The sequence below is a fragment of the Silurus meridionalis genome, chromosome 6 (assembly GCF_014805685.1).
Source record: "Silurus meridionalis isolate SWU-2019-XX chromosome 6, ASM1480568v1, whole genome shotgun sequence".
Classification (NCBI taxonomy): Eukaryota; Metazoa; Chordata; class Actinopteri; order Siluriformes; family Siluridae; genus Silurus; species Silurus meridionalis.
The window spans coordinates 28860316-28878477 of record NC_060889.1 but is presented as its reverse complement, the minus strand read 5'-3'; the positions used below and the strand labels follow the sequence as shown (position 1 = coordinate 28878477).

Below are 18162 nucleotides of genomic sequence, written 5' to 3'. Positions count from 1 at the left end.
TGATATGTAACTTCTCTCAGGAACTATGATGGTTTAACAGAGTGTCTGTATTGTTAGAATCTGTATCTGCTATCATCTGCTGCTCAGTTGCCACCTCTTTATGATCGTTTGATCTGCTCCATAAAAAAGGCTGAATAGTATTTGTATTTTCATCAATGAAAGTTTTGTTTCTGACTTACTGAATTGTTTTCAGCCACATGAGGTAAGAATCTGCTCACTTGGTTAAAAAAAATGCATCATAGCATTAAATAGACTTGATGGGAAAATATTTTATGGCCTACTTTTTCATTATTGTTAGAATTATGATAATAATACCAATGCTCAGCACAGGTAACTGCAGAAAGAAAAAAAAAAAATTTCTCATAAGTATTATTAATAGAGGCCTGAGAGCAGAGACCAGTTTGTGGTTGTGGTTTATTTTCTATTTAAATGCAGTGATGCATGGAAAAAGTGAGAGGAAGTGTCTAGCGACTCGCTTCTGCGAGGGGTAGAACACCTTACATGAGAATCGGAAATTCACTTGTGGTGTTTATTTATGAAAATTGGTGTGGGTAAAGGAGAAGGAGGGGTGAAAGTGTGTGAGAGTGTGATTGGGTGTGCTTTTGGGTTTGTTGATCAGGGTACAAAAGAGAGAGAAAGATGCACCAGGAGGGATCGATGCTCAGGGTCGTGAGGGATGCTCGAGCTCTGTCAGACCGAAGGGGGTAGAACTTTCTGTAGTAGAACTAAGAAGGGTCTTTGCATCTTTAGGAGCCGCTGGTTCAACCAGTCATCTCCACTGCACCTGAACTCAGAAGCACCATCTTTGAATATCACACCACATATTGAATGGTCACCACATTTTGAATTACTGAAGCATATCTTCAAATCGGTCTGGCAATTCTCCAATGACCTCTCTTATCATTAATTTGAAAATAAGGGGAGATTGGTAAAATACCAAAAAGAAAATAAAGAAAGCTGATTTATATTTGTCACATGTAACAGGAAAGCCTGTTAAAGCACCCCCTAGAGCACAGTGGGTTAAGGGCCTTGCTCAAGGGCCCAGAGAGTTGCAGCTTCACTCTTCTTGAACCCCTGACCTTACCCAGAGCCTTAAACACTGAGCTACCACCTCCCCCACCACAAGGTACTTTTTACATTCTACTGCTACCACATGATTGGCTGATTGGATTGCTGCATGAGCAGATGTAAGTGTACAGTGAGCATATAATAGACATTTAGATATTATGTCATAAATTTTGCAATATAACTTTTAAAACAGGAACAGAAACTACTTGCCCTCTGTGTGTGTGTGTGTGTGTGTGTGTGTGTGTGTGTGTGTGTGTGTGTGTGTGTGTGGATACAAAGGAAGTGAAATAACTTTAACACACACCACTGCTCTGTCACTCAGTCAGACAGTAGACATACAGGATGGAAGTCAGTCCACTCGCTGTGATATTCTGTGAGTAAATGTTCTCTTTGTGTCTTCATTAGAGTGAGTGGTGGGGTATAATGATGTTCGTCTGTAGTCTGAATGCCCTGATCGTTGAGGTTATTGTGTGATTAGAACATTGTGATCGCTGTATCTGAGAGAAAATGAGTGTAAATATGTCTGTATTGTTGGATCTGTGACTGATCTTTTGTGTCCTGCTGTCATCTGCTGCTCAGTGATCCCTCTCATGATCATTTGACCTGCTAAAAAAATGGCTGCATAGAGTTTGGTCTTTTACCAAATTCATTCATGATTGTGAGATTGTGACTAAATAAAATGTATTTCTGCTGCTTTGTGACTCTGGTGCTCTTTTCTGTGCATAGTAAGGCTTTAACAAAACTTTATATTCTATTATAGCATTAAATCGCCACACTGACAAAATGCCTTATGACCTTAATTTCCATTTTTGTTACTATTATGGTCTGTGCAGTAAAATATCTCAGTCCAGCAAGCTTAATCTAATACACACTAATACCAAAATAATGTACAGCACGTTTGACTAATCATTATTTACGTCAGTGTTAAAGAAAAGAGCAATAACTGTGTACAAACAACCTCTCATTATTCCTGTAAACACACAGAGTGGAAACAGTTTGTGGTGGGGTTTGTTCTATTTTAATGCAGTGTCTATTCTTATTTTCATACACTTTTAAATTCAGCTGTGAAAAGCTGCAAGAGGTGTGAAGATACTCATGCAAAAGCAACAACTTTTTTTTCACTCTTTAACTGTTGATATGCTGGTCAACTGCAGCTCCACTTACACTCATTGAACTCTTTCAAACTCTTGAACTCTTTGGCTATACCAACCCCTTGCTGCTCTGCACTCTTGATTAAAACACTGCATGTGTTTTAATCAAATTTAAGTCAAATGTAAGCATCTGCATTAATGTACAATTCTGGTTATCTATAATATTTATGATGGTCAGTGACGGGAAAGGAGACATGCACTAAGACTATCATTAATATTGTAGACTACATTTTCAAATCGTATACAGTTTTACATGTGTATGAGAGCAGACACAAGATGTGACGCAGCTTCCCTTTTTTTAAATCAGTCTGTTCAGCAGTTAAGAGGGGATGTGAAGCTTAATGCAATAACTATTTATGTTTTATAAATATGTATATGTATGTATATATGTCAATATTTCTGCAATTCTTTTTTCCAAATCCTCTCAAGCTGGGCCAGGTTGAATAGGGAGCGATTTTCGCATCTCTCTTTGGCTGGGCTACTACAGGACATACAAAAACTCATTCCTAAACCACTCCTGTGTTGTCTTGGCTTTCTGCTTAGGGACAGTCTCATTTTGGAAAGTGAACCTTTTGGCCCAGACAAAGGTCCTGAGCGCTGTGAATTTATTGAGGGTATCTCTGTACTACACTCAATTCAGTTTTCTCTCAAACTGAACAGTTGCTTAGTCCCTACTGCAGAAAAACATGATGCTGCCACCACTATAATTTTGGGGATGTGAGGAGCAGTGCCTGATTTCCTCCAGACATAGCATTTAGAACTGAGGCCAAAAGATTTTGCATTCCTTGGACCAGGAAATCTTGTTCCTTAGAGCCTGATTGTCCTTCAGGTGTGTTTTTGCAATCTTTAAACAGGCCTTTGTGTGTTTTGCAATAAGAAAAGGCTTCTGTCTAGCCACTCTGCCACAAAGTCCAGATCAGTGGAGGGCTACAGTGATGGTTGTCCTTCTGGAACTTTGCCCATCTTGACACACAGCATCTCTGGAGATCAGTCAGAGTGACCATCAGGTTCTTGGTGAGCACTTTTACTAAGGCCCTTCTCCTTTCATTTTTTCAGTTTGACTGAGCATCCAGTTCTTGAAAGAGACCTGGTAGTGCCAAACTTCCACTGTTTGGGAATTATGGAGGTCACTGTGATCTTGGGTATCTTCAGTAAAGAAATCTAAATTTCATGTGTAATTACAACACACCATTTTGGTATAATCATAATCATACTATCTGTGTAGGCCATACCTTTTCTAGGAACTCAGTAATCAGCCTTGGCTTGAGACAATAGATTTGAATTGGAACAGGACATTAGTTAAATACATTAAATAAAAGAGGCTAATTTATTATTAAGGTTATTACACTAGTCTGCTATTTAGTGAATGTTAAGAGTAACTGCATAATAGCAATCAAGATTTAAGTCAAGTCGAGAAGCTTTCAATTTCATTTCAACTATAGTTGAAGCAGTACACAGTGAAACGAGACAATGTTCCTCCAGAACCTTGATGCTACATAAAACAACAAAGAGCTACATAACACAATGTCGTCTAGCCTATAGTCTAGCAGCTCTTTTTAAACATAGTCTGTAGTTCCTCTTGTTCAACTCTACCTCAGGTAATTAAACAGAATTGAGGTTAAGCAAAATGTGCAGCCATCTGCATTTTAAAAATGATGCAACATGCTTGGAAACAAATGTAAAATACTCCCCTCAGACTGGGGAAGTAAAAATCCTGCTCTAAAAGCCTCTGTTTGTTCTCATGTTCACACTTGGTGCAGTAAAACCTAACATTTAAAAAGCTGGTAAAATCAATATAAAATTGTTTTATCTACTGGATGTCTATCACTGCACTTTCTTGTGTGTGGGTTTTGTAAAATGCGAATGTTTGAAAGTTTTCTGGAAAGAGGAAGGAAGAGTGGATGCAAAGTCTTCCATTTTAAATACACTCATTTTCTCTTTGTTTTTAGTATTGTGAAATGACAAGGAGAAAACACAGGAAGTGTTGAGAAATTAACACACCACTGCTCTGTCAGTCTGTCATTAGTGGTACAGGATGGAGCTCAGTTCACTCCCTGTGATACTCAGTGAGTAAAATGTTTTCTTTGTGTCTTTATTAGAGCAGTCTCAAAGTCCTGAGAGATGGTAGTTTAGATTTTATGAATAAAAATTAATCTTGTGAGTTTGATACAATATGCATTTTACATTAATAGACTGAATAATTTTCATGTTTACATCCTGTTCTGTGTTTCTGTTCCTTTTTCAGTGTTGGTTTCACTTTTACCAGTGGCTCATGCTCAAGGTGATTTTATTTATAACTTATCCTTTATATTTTAGACTTTTTACTTTTTTAGGACTAAGAAGTTTGTGTACATTTTTTTGATTTATTATACATTATTAATTACTATTTACTTTGTGCTCTTGGTAAATTCACAATAATTATTTTCAGTTAAGATAAAATCATTAATTCATGTGATTTAAATATTGATTGCATATTGATTATCTTGATTATTCTTTCCTCATTTTATTACCAAAATATTTGAACATATTTTCATGTAGCCTTGAAACTATGCTCTGCACACACTAGTGTGTGTGTGTGTGTGTGTGTGTGTGTGTCTAGACATATATGTCAGAATAAAATAGATTTAGCATTAGTAGCTATAGTAGATATACACTATTGGAATTCATACAACTGTAATATTTAGTATGAAATGTTAAATCTATTTTATTCTGACATATATGTCTAGACACACACACACACACACTAGTGTGTGCAGAACATAGTTTCAAGGCTACATGAAAAATATCATCATATGTTAAAGCACAGTGAATCTACTGCTTGTGTTGAAAAATAAAAATCAACTCTGACACCTTTATTTTATATTAACAGCAAAACCCACAGTAACTCTGAGATCATTTTCTTGGAGCCTCATCAACAGTGAAGACACCATCACTCTGAGCTGTGAGCCGCAGGATTCGAGAGAATGGGAGTTCGCCTGGTACATAAATTCACATTTTGTGAGAAATGTAGCGACGAAAACCACCACATTCAGTGTGAACGTCAATAATGCAGGAGAAACAGTGTATCAGTGTGGAGCACGCTGGAAAAGCAACTACAGATACTACGACACAGAGCTCAGTGATCCTGTCAAGATCACAGCAAAAGGTATGTCATAATTCTTGCTTTTTTCCAACTGCATTTGTGTGTGAAAAAAAGACCACTTATTCATGACAAGATAAATAAACACATTCCTAATCTTTTATAATGATCTTTATAATTGTATGGAAACAGAAAAATCCAGAAACACTCACTATAACAGCAGATCAGAAGTTAATTTCAGAATTCTGATTGGTCAAATTGTTTTAATCAATTTTTTATATAAAGTAATCTCTCATATCTCACAGTGCACTTATTTTAATATGTTAATAATAATGCAGTAACTGGTCATTCAGAGTGAATGAATACAGTATTATTAAACTCCAAATCTACTTGAATCCGATTGGCTGGAAGGTATATATGTATTCCTGGTCAGTTTAATCACCGTTATAACTTAATGTGCTCATAAACCATGGTACCCACAGTAACATACAGTTCCAGTTCCATACAGAATGAGACAATTTTTTTTATGATCTTACTGAGCTACATGGAGAATTTATTGCATTTGGGGTAACTTATATGGTGATTATATATCCATATCAATATGCCAATGTGTGTAATGTCAATAGCATTTCTTTAATGTGTAGTCATGAAACTAATTAAAAATTGAATTTTTTTATCATCATTAGTTCTGCTCTGATCCCTCGTAGAGTTCTGTCATCAATCTGAAATAAATGATGGAATTTGAACTTGCATTTCTTGCCTCTAAACTTCGCAGAGGTTAAAGGGAGGACAGTATAGTTGTAATAAGTATAACAGTTTTAGTTTAAAATGTTAAATATATTTTATTCTGACATGGTCACATGATAAAGCACAGTGAATCTACTGCTTATTTTGTAAAGTAAATAGCAGCTCTGACGCCTCCTTTTACACCAACAGCAAAACCCCAACCATCTGTGAGAGTGAATCCTCAGAGCTTCACCTACACTGAAAAAACCATCACTCTGAGCTGTGAGCTGCAGGAGACGACTGGATGGAAGTTTTTCTGGTACAAAAATCCACAACTTGTGAACAACGTAGCTACCAACACACTCCACATTACAGTTGATAACGCAGGAGAACCAGTGTATCAGTGTCGCGCAAGCAGGATAATCTACAACAACCATAACAACTATGACTTCTTCTACACAGGACTCAGTGATTTTGTAAAGATTAAAGCAAAAGGTATTCCATGATTTTCCTTTTGTTTTTCAACAGGTTTAAATAAAGTTTGAATAAAAAGATTGTATAAATGTTACAAGTGATTTTTGTTCTATAATATTTTAAATAATTTTTAAAACATGTTTAAGGTCCTGAACTTCAAGTGTATGAAGCTTAATTTTCTTCACTATGCACGGCTGATCCTACCATTGTGATATTTTATTTTCCATTATAATTATTTTTATTAGCTAGATTATTATCTGTACCTACTGCCTGTCTATATTTTGGAAATATCTAGAAAATATACCAAAAAAAGAAGTCATGTAAGAAATTAGGCAGTTGTAATAAATATGCAACTTTGATTTTGCATGAAATTTTATATATATATATATATAAAAAAAAATATATATATATATATAATTTTTTATTTATTTTTTTATTCTGACACATGATAAAGCACAGTGAATCTACTGCTTATGCTGGAAAGTGAAAATCAGCACTGACACCATAATTTTCCCAACAGAAAAGCACAAACCGACTGTGAGAGTGAATCATCAGAGCTTCATGTACACTGGAGACACCATCACTCTGAGCTGTGAGCTGCAGGGGACGATTAGATGGGATATTTTCTGGTACAAAAATTCACAGCTTTTGAACACTGTACATAACAACACACTCAGTGTGAGAGTTGATAACGCAGGAGAAACAGTGTATCAGTGTTGGGCAAGCAGGACAATGTACAGCTCTAACAGCTACAACTTCTTCTACACAGGACTCAGTGATTCTGTAAAGATTAAAGCAAAAGGTATTTTGTGATTTTTCTTTTGTTTTTCAACATGATTAGGAGAAGTTTGAATAAAAAGATTGCTTAATGCATAAAAGTTCCTTTTGTTCTATAATGTTTAAAAAAGTTTTGATTTTTTTTTTTTTATTGTGACCCCATGACATTTTTTAAAAGTTTTTTTTTTTTAAATACGATCATAGATACAAGAGAATTGTAAGATTTTTCATATGCTCTTAAACCATGTTTATGCACCTTATGCATATTTTATTCTTGTGTCTATCTGGCAGTACAGCTAGTATAAAGACACAGTTCTGTTAGTAATGTACAGGTGTACACAATATGTGTTGTTTAAGTAACTCACACAGTTAAATACACTTGACATTCTTAGATTGTATCGTTGTTAATTACCTTTTAAATAATTATTATATAACTCCACTAAATAAAAACTTTGTATTTCCTGTGTAACAGAGAGACCACAGGCAGTACTGAGTGTATCTCCACAGAACTGGCTGACTGAAGGAGACTCAGTGACTCTAAGCTGTGAGGTTACAGACTCCTCTACAGACTGGACATTCAGCTGGTACACAGTTGTTCCCTACAGAGACGGTGTAACTGCAATACAAATGAATCATGGCTTTATCATGTATGTGGAGCTTCTCTCAGACAGCAGCAGAGGATCTGGAGGCTCCTACACTCTCAGTCCTTCTGCTCTTCACCACACAGGAGTTTATGTGTGTAGAGGAAAGAGAGGAGAACCAGTCAGTCACATACTGTACAGCAATCCACAGCCTCTATGGATCTCTGGTAAAGAAAATTAAATGTTGTATTTGTTTAAATATTATCAGACATATAAATATATAATAAAAAAAAGCTTAACATAATTGTGTTATAATATGTATGTCAGTTATGAAATAACCCCAATCCTAAAGAATCAGTTTCTCCATTGGTTACAAATGATAAGAAATGCCATGGGTTTGAGCTGATGTGATTCCTGATCATGTGCATGTGTTCCCATTTTCACCTTACACACTGCTTGTTTTCATGTCCTCTGTTTTTCCCTATGTCTTTGCTATTTTTTAAATTGAAACATTTTGACTATTGCAGCTTTTATGATGATTATTCCATGTTAAACCTGTGTGTGATTTGTCTCATGTTCTGGACTGTGCCTTTGATTATCAAATTAATAGCTATCAATCTGACTACACCTTTACCTTTATCCTCATTGCATTACAATTTGTACATATATTTATTTGTGTTTCTTCTGTGTGTAAGGTGAATCTCCTCCAGTGTCTCTGATCATCAGTCCCAGCAGAACTCAACACTTTACTCGTGACTCTCTCTCACTGAGCTGTGAGGACCAGAGTAACTCTACTGGATGGACAGTGAGACGATACACAGACAGTGAAAGAGTGTTAGATTGTTCACAGTGGGGATCAGTTACAGGATCTACATGTAAATTCAGCTTCCTCTACACATTTTACACTGGAGTTTACTGGTGTGAGTCTGAATCTGGAGAAAACAGTAATCCTGTCAACATCACAGTTCATGGTGAGTCTATAAAGAGAAAGAGAAAAGTTTTATTACAGAATATTCAAACTATGAATAGTTTACAATTCAAACAACTGTTCAAGAAGAATTGGATTACTCAGCATTACATGTACATTATTTAATAAATATTATTCTGTAATTCTGAGTAGGTATGTGTGTAAGCCATGTTTTCCAAACTGACTGCAAGCTTACCGATACTCACTTCGCTGGTAAAGATAATGCAATTAGTAACTTTCCTAAATATAAATTAATCAGGGACGTCAGAGAACATTTGTTTTCTCTCTGTTTATGGTAATTACTGCTGTGTGCTGCTAATTCACTGTACATTTATGTTCAATGTTATGATTTTTTTAATTTATCTGTACTATAAAGTTCAAGGTGGCAACCTGATTTATATCAATGAGTTTCATCAATAAAAATAAATGCAAGTTGCTGTGTGTTTCACCTTCACTCATAAGTGAAGATGTAGATAGATGGTGGAGATAAGTTACATGTATTTTAAAATATGTTGGAACTTCTCCTCTTGATATTTTCACACAGCCCAGTTTGTAGTCTGCTTTAATTTCATCATTAATTGTGAAATATTTTCAGATCACATTCGCTGTCATCTGTTCGTTAGTACTAGTCTACCACTAGTGCCACTAGTCTGAAGAAGCACATCAGATATTACTCTTAGTCCAGTCTGCCACTGGGCATCTTACAAGTCATCATCAGGGACTTCTCCAATCCTAGACATAAATTGTTTAACTTCCTTCCATTTAGGTGGAGATACAGGCCATTTGTCTTCGAACCATTCAATGTTTTTTTTTTTTTTTTTATTCACTCTACTAAACTCTACACAGACCTTTATGACATTGTTAGGACACTGCTGTCTCATTAATGCTTTACTGTATTTACTGCCTGTAATCAACGTTTCAAGCTCTATTCTGTATATATGGATCGATCTATCTATCTATCTATCTATCTATCTATCTATCTATCTATCTATCTATCTATCTATCTATCTATCTATTCTTTATTTGTTTATTATCAATTTATTCCAATGCACATTATAAGTTATATACAGTTATATACCTGTTAAAAAATATATTAGTGTAACCTTTGTTTATATTGCTAATTTTCTGTGCTCTAGAAGGTAATATGATCCTGGAGAGTTCTGTCCATCCTGTGACTGAGGGACATCCTCTGACTCTACACTGTTTATATCGGTACACAAATCCCTTAAATCCCCAAACTGATTTCTATAAAGATGGATCAGTCGTCCAGAACCAGACTACAGGAGAGATGATCATCCATAAAGTCTCAAAGTCAGATGAAGGTTTCTACCACTGTAAACACCCAGAGAGAGGAGAGTCACCGAGAAGCTGGATCTCAGTCCGACGTGAGAAATACATTTTGAATTTATCCAATCCCTTTATGGTTTTAATAATGCAGTTAACATTTTTCTGTAGCGTTTCAAAGCTTACTTACTGCTTCTTTTTCTTTGCTTAGTCTCTCGTTCTGGATTCGTTGGTGAAACAGTAGGGCTGGCTGTGGGACTGAGTTTGGTCTTTTTATTAATTGCTTTGTTGATCTTCATGATCCTGTGGTACTATAAAATGAAGAAAGGTAATGCTGATCATTTTGGGTTATTTTTCATTTGGTAAACACTATATGTTCGTATTATTTAATTGTATTATTATATGCCCAAAAAAATTGTAACGTTTTATTTGCAGCTGTATAAAATTCCCAAAGAACAAACAAACTCAAGCCATTTGAAAATTCTATAGTTTATTGGAAGGAAACTAATGACGGTAACTAATGATGAACACAGGGACATGCTAAACCTGGTTTAATAATAAAGTCTGTGCGTTCATTTACTTGTTTTATTGTGTCTTTATATTTCGTGACATTAGCTAAAAGACTAGAAAAAGATAAAAGTAAGAAAAGAAAAGGTGGAGCTGGAGGTAGCAGAGATGAAGATGTTGAGATTTTCATTGGCAGGATTAGAAATGAGTTTATTAGAGGGACAGTGCATGTAGAACGTTTTGGGGACAAAGTGAGAGACGCCCAATTGAGATGGTTTGGACATGTGCAAAGGAGGAACATGGGGTATATCAGTAGGAGAATGCTGAGTATGGAGACACCAGGAAGGAGGAAAAGAGAAAGACCAAGGAGGTGGTTTATGGATGTATTGAGGGAAGACATGCAGGTGGTTGGGTTAAAGAGGCAGATGTAGAGGACAGGGGGGTATGGGGATGGATGATCCGCTGTGGTGCCCCCTAATGGGAGAAGCCGAATGAAGAAGAAGAAGAATCATTCATTTCATTATATTTCAGTTGTAAAATTAGACTTTACTACAGTATATGCATTTCAGACTTTTATTTTCTCTATTGTTATTAGAAATTATTGTCTATTGTCTATTATTTGTTTCGGTTCCTTATGTAAATTTGAACTTCTGTCTAATTAACGTGTTACAATTTACATTGCATTCAGATGTAGAATTTGTCTTTTTTATTCAGAAAAGCAGCAGAAATCCGAACAGATATCAGAACAGAATCAGAGCTGGTCAGGAAATAACGACTCTCAGTCTGGACACGATCCACTTCAGGCTGGTGAGTCTCTGTCTCAACGACTATTTCTAAATCCATTTATTTAAGAAAATCTCACTTTTATTGCAACTTACTTCATGAGCATTTCAGATATTGTATTTTAAACTTTTGCTCTGTTTTCTGTAGAAAATGAAAACCTTTATGCCACTGTGGATCAGGCAGATATGAGTGAAAGAGGTAGCATTATTTCTTTTCAGGCATTTGCTCTTGGATTAGGAAACTTAACTATAGATTATCTATGTACATTAAAGTACAGAAATGTCTTGTAGTGATTAACACAATGCACTGTGTTCAGGTGAAACTGAAGCTGAGAGCAGCGAAGCCACTTATTCACAGATCCCAAAAAAAGAAGGCAAACAAGAAAAATGGTAGTTTTTAACCCCTAATTTAAATTTAAATTAATTTTATTTAATTTGTTTTGATTTCATTTTAATTTAATTTTATTTTATTTGATTAATGTAATCAATCAATTCAATTAATTGATTCATCAATCAATTAATTGATATATCAAAAAAGAAAACTGGCAAGAAATCACATTCAATAATGTATTACAAAAATAATTAGGGTGGTTTTGTTCACTGCTACTGCAGGTGCTGATGCTGAACTCGGCATGAGTGATGTCACTTACGCTGAGATTCAACTAAAACCCATGAAAAAGAGAGCACAGGGTAAATTTAAATGAATAACATTTGTTCTGTATCACCGATTATCTGCACACTTCTCTTGTTTTATGTGATGATGTAATAAATAGAACACTTTTTTGGTGCTGGTACAAAGTAAAGGTCCACGGTGTAAAGTAGTGGAGCTTTCACTTTCCTACAACAGCATGTTCCTAAGATTTTTATTCTCCTTATATCACAAACAATATTAGCCACTACATGTTTTAATGAATTAATCATATTCCATTTTTTTTATTACTTATAGATACCTTTAAAATTGGGAAATTATAAAAAGCAAGTTGTTGCCTCACCACAATCTCTTTTTTTCCTTTTCTAAATTGATTGGGGGGAAAAATGCACATTCTTATGTAACAAAGAAACCAGAAACTGCTGTCTTTACGAGTCCCTGTAAAGAAGCTGTTCATTTAGGAACAATAATGTAATGTGCATTAAAACACCTCCTTGCTAATCCAACTTGAAAATTAAACAGTGCTGTAAATAAACTTGAGTTTTATCAGTCACTAATGATTTCCTCCTTGCTCCCAACTAGAGAAGGCCAGTGTGGGTGATGAAACTGTTTACTCAGAGTTGCATCAAAACATGAAGGTAACTCTCATTTATAAAGCTTAAAATAAAATCATACACCATGAAGTAAGAAATACATTTAAAGCTGCACTGGGAAGAATTTGGCCACAATCAGTTTCAGAGACAATTAGAAAAATATTCATATGAAAACCAGCTTCTCAAAGATTGTGGGCAGATTTCATACATGTTCAGTCATCTCATTCTACTTCGTCAATTATGATATACATTAGTAAGCTCTGGACATGCAAAATGCTAACAAGATGAATAATTTATTGATTTGCTGCTGAAGTCTGCAGTATTGGTCCAAAATGTTTACTAATTTACATCATTGATAACAATATCAAGAGAATTTCATTATTTTCTCTCTCTCTGCAGTGAGCAATGTGTCTGTCAACACTGGTGAAGCTACCGGGATCAAACAGAGAGATGGAGTTTGTGTTCAGCTTTACTAAAATATTTTTTTTATTGTTAAACTTTTAAGTTGCTACGTTCTAAGCTTGGACAAGACCAAAACCACAAAGCACTTCTGGATTTTGCTCACCTCATCAAACCATTCCATTGTTGTGGAAAATCAGAGCATCAGGATCCCCCTGGAGAAATGTGTGAATAACAGATATTCAGGCCATGGATTATGTTGTTCTGAAAAGTCTAATGATCTAGCACCTCACCATTATCCAGATGATCTTCTGGTAGCGTGGAATTTGCGTAAAAGAGGCTTTACTGACTGAAGAAGTTTGGGTTGGGGTTAATGCAATTTGTTCTTTGGAACCAAACCCCAGAAATTCAGACATGGTGACCAAACAAATATTATTGGAGTGATACATTACCGATCTTTATGCCAAGCTTGCAATTCTATGGTTGCTTACACAATATCTGGACTTTTAGTTGGGCAATGGAAAGGGGAAGCAGGAAACCTTTTTTGTAACAATATGGTAAAATAGGCCAACTGTTCAGTATAAAGCATTAAAAAGTAATGTTTGGCTTAATCCTGTTGCACAACTATGGAAAATAAAAGGCTGATTAATTTCTTATTTAACATAGCCTTCTCTTAGATTTCTAATTTCACCAGTAAATTACATCAGAACATTGTATCCCACATTTTAAATAGTGTTTCAGAGAACATCAGAAATGCAATCTCTGTACATGTTTTAAAATGTAAGGTTTTATGAAGGCACTTGTTTAACTTTTTTCTCTGTCTACATTCATCCCTTTAAAAATGCTTCATTCTTAATAGTTGCTTATATGTACTTGCTTAATAATGGATTTTCCCATTATTAAGCAAAAAATTCTGTCATCAAGTCAAAAAAATTCAAAACGGAGGAGAGCCGCAGTGAGCTAATTGTCGACCGTAAGGAGTCTACATGCGCTGGACTCGGGCAAATTAAATTTTGTTAAGTAAATTATTTTTTAATATTTAAAAAAAAAAATATTGTATACAGTATTTCAATTTGTTTTAGTATATTTTATTGTTTATTTCATAGTATTTATAGCTCTTACATCATTAGGAGATTTGCGTAGTCAATAACGAACACAGTAACAACTTACAAACAAATTCATGGTACGAACAGTCATTTGGAATGAAAGGTGGGGACTGTCTATATTCAATGGGTAGTAAATAATTTTCCATTTCAAGTTTTTTTGTAAACATTTACATTTTTTAAAAGTTGGTAATATTTTCAATTTATAGATTAAATAAACATAAAAAATAAACTAGTCACTCAACTGCAGTTTCAGTCTGTTCACAACAGTTGGTCACAAGAATATTTTCTCTTTAATTTCAAGACTATGAAAAGTTAGTGTTTAAGACTTTTGATTGAAAGGTTGTGTGTGTGACAGAAGGTGCTTGACACGCATCGAAAATAAGACTTCCAGAAAACATTCCAGAAATGCAGGAAGGTCTATAGGTTACGTGTGTAACCCTAGTTCTCTGAGGAAACAAGACACTGCGTCGAAACGCTTTGGGAACGCGCCTGAGTGTTTAGGCTCACAAATAATGTGTGCAATCAGTCAAAAATTGGACACTGGATGTCACCGATAAAACGCATATTAGTGAGGGCAGCAGCAGCTTCTGTAAGGGAGAAGGAAGCGCTGCAGGGACGCCGGAGGTGTGGCTTAGAGACGCAGCGTCTCATTCCCTCAGGGAACTAGGGTTACATATGTAACCTAGAGACGTTCCCTTTCAGGAACTCAAGCTGCATCGGAACGCTTTGGGAACGAGTGTCCAATCACGCCAGACTGACCAGTCCCTGTCTAGTGTGTGTCTGTCACCAAAGCTAGAGAAGGACTGAGGGGCCAGGAGTGGCACTGCGGTCTAGGTTATAGAACCGCACAAAGGTCGGCAGGGTGGAACAACCCGCAGCGTTACATATGTCTTGGAGGGAACTCCAGAGGACCAAGATTTTGAGGCACCCACACTCCGGGTGGAGTGAGCTCTGACCCCTAATGGAGCAGGGAGACCAGAGGACTCATAAGATGATGTGATAACATCAACAATCAACCTGCTTAGAGTCTGCTTATTAGCAGGGAGGCCTCTCTTGGGAGGGCCATAGCAGACAAGCAGCTGATTGGTCCTTCTCCAAGGACCTGTCTTGTGGACGTAGGTGTAAAGTGTGTGCAGCGGACAGAGCCGGTTCCATTTCTCCTGGTCTGGGGCCTGGAACCGAGGAGGATAGAGTGCCTGTAATCTTGTGGATTGTGGGACAACCAAGGGCACCTTGGGAATGTAACCCATATGGGTGTACAGAAAGACACTGGCCATACCCGGGCAAACTCCAGGAAGGAGGGTGCCACAGAAAGGGCCTGCAGTAGGGGACAGTAGAGGACCTCCCCTACCCTCTTGATAGAGCAGATGGCCAACAAGAACGCGGTCTTGATTGAAAGGTGCCTCCAAGATGCCTCGGCTAGAGGCTCGAAGAGGGGGGCTCAGACAGAGCCCCCAAAATGACAGCCAGGTCCCACCCAGGCACATTAGGTTGTACCGGGGGCCTCAGCCTCCGGGTGCCGTAGAGAAAACGCAATACCATCGGGACTCTACCAGAGATTGCCCGGCCACAGGGGCATTATAAGCCAAAATGTCAGACGCATAGACTTTTAGGATGGACCGAGCCAACCCCTTGGTGAACTGTCCATGGAGGAATCCAGCACTGAACCATAAAGGGGAGTGGACTGGATCCAGCTGGTGGTGCTCACACCATGAGCAGAACAGATGCCACCTGGAAGCATATGACCTCCTCGTGGAGGGAGCTCTGGAGTGGAGATTAGTCTGTTCCACCTCAATGGAGAGACCAGAACCTCAGAGCTCAGGGGGCCACAGCCTCCACAGCTTCGGACAAAGGTGAAAAATGGCACCCCCGAGCTGGGAAAGGAGAGTCTAGCTCGCAAAGTGCACCCGCCTCCCCTCCTCCTCAGAGGAAGAGAGGCGGAGCTAATGCTTTCGTTGCAAGGGGGAAGAATCCGCCGAAAGGCGTGCTTGCAAGCCTGTGAGCGAGTGCTGGACCAAGCAGGTGAGGTTAGAGAAAGGGACAAGCCTGTATCGAAATCCTCTGCGAGGTCCATTTGCGAGCCCAGGAGCTGCAGAACCACGAGGAGCTCTTTCCACGGAGAGTGCCGCTCATAAGCGGAGAAATGGCATTGACATGCAGCCGGCTTTCTCGAGAACTGATGAGCATGCTCCGCTCCCAGGAACATACAAATATTTTTTTTCCTTTTTTTTTAAAAAACAATCTGACAAACAATCTGACAGACAATACAAAACACAGAGTGCATTCTGAACAACAGTAGCTGCCGCTGCCTTCACTCATATGCGCTTTATACTTCTGGTTGTGATGTCACCTCACTGGTGACTGCCAGTGTCCAATTTTTGACTGATTACACACATTATTTCAAAACGTGAACACTCAGGCAACATCCCAAAGCGTTTAGACGCAGCTCAAGTTCCTGAAATGAGTCAGTTTGCTATCTTGATCTGGGAAAGGTCGGGCTTCATACTGTGCCTCTTCGACTGAATGTTAGGTTGTCTCCAAAGAACTAGCTCTCTGGCTTCACCACTCAAATGTCGCACTACTTTAGCAAAACACAGATTTTCAGGTATCCCTTCACCATCAATATGATGTCCCATATCCAGTCTTCAATAAGTATCCTGCAATCTGGACCACCACTAGATATGCTGTTGAGCATTGTAAGATTTGTTCACTTTAATCGGGTCTGTTTTGTGAGAAAAGCTGGTTTCCGACAAGACAGGAGTTGCTGCTGGGAGAAATGAGTCAGGTGGTGTTCAGTACATGGCATTTGTTATGTATAGCAAAATATAAGCAAAATAACAAATCCAAAAACAAATTAACAAATCCAAAATAAATAAATACAACTTATAATTATAATAATAAAATTACTTTTAAAAATGGATAAAAAATAAACAGGTTTATTCTGTAAATCATATTTTTCTATAAAGCACAAAAGATTCATTGCATTTTTCTTTTTAATCACTATAAGGGCTTTTGTGAAAGAAATAAACTCATTATAAAATGCAGTAACGTGTCAAAAGTAACGTGTCAAAAGTCAATTGCTATTCCTGAGATCCATTGGTGGTTCATGCATTTGGTACCTGGGCGTTCAGTAAGGACTTACCTGACTTAATCCACCTCTTACTGCCACCACTATCATGTTACAATTATAGAAGCCATCAATACAATACAAAAACGCAATATAACAACACATGGCATTACAGAGAGAGAGAGAGATTTCACATATGGAAGGTAAATACCATTTTACTAAAGCAGGAAAGCTGGTTAAGACTCCAAATCTCTACACTACAACCACAACTGTGCACCTATAACATCTGGAGCAGTTCAGAATTAATATTTGTCTAATAAAATTACAAAAACAAACATTTTAATAAAATACAACTTACTCACCAGAGATGCAGACTTATAATTTGCACCACTCCTCAGTAGCTGTAGTGGTACCACTCATATTCCCTGGTCTGGAAGTGGTGAACAAACCCTTTCCCGGGCTGAGACAAGCTAGCTAGCTTCAGGGTTGGCCGACCTCTTCTCACAATGTCTAGCTTTTCTGGAAAATGGATTTTTAAGTATGTCCAAAAACAAATAGAGTTCTCTTATTTCGAAGGCATACAAAAGTTTAACTCAGATTTATAAATGTGTGCAGAGCTACACACGTGTTTGCCAGTTGAAATTGGCTGTAACAGTTTCCCTCTGACCAACCAATCAGAGAACAGAAAAAAGCTGACGCTATTTTGGGCCAGCTAGCTGCCCTGTGAGGAGAATACGAAATTTAATTGGTTAAAGAAACAGACCCATTCATAATATTCTCTATGGTAAAATAGCCAGCAGTATTGACTTTGAAGGCTCTGGGCAGATTAGATTAAAATGGCAGCACATAGAATCTGATTGGACAAAATCTAAGATCCACATACATGTACTGGAAGCAGTGCAGCCAAGATTTAGGTTGTAAATGTGGGTCAGTGCTTCTGATAGTGTTTAGG

General features: G+C 37.2%; 1 protein-coding gene across 1 annotated transcript; it reads left to right on the top strand.

The window, feature by feature from the left end:
• The first annotated feature begins 1343 nt into the window (after positions 1–1343).
• Positions 1344–14331, top strand: LOC124387353 (leukocyte immunoglobulin-like receptor subfamily B member 2). Its single transcript, XM_046851664.1, has 16 exons — positions 1344–3233; positions 4169–4285; positions 4465–4500; positions 5089–5364; positions 6235–6519; positions 7019–7300; positions 7748–8083; positions 8552–8827; positions 9960–10208; positions 10319–10435; positions 11329–11421; positions 11545–11595; positions 11714–11786; positions 12009–12086; positions 12628–12683; positions 13038–14331. Exons 2-14 carry the CDS (start codon positions 4255–4257, stop codon positions 12013–12015), a joined length of 2112 nt encoding a protein of 703 aa, XP_046707620.1. The 5' UTR covers positions 1344–3233; positions 4169–4254; the 3' UTR covers positions 12016–12086; positions 12628–12683; positions 13038–14331.
• The last annotated feature ends 3831 nt before the right edge of the window (positions 14332–18162 follow it).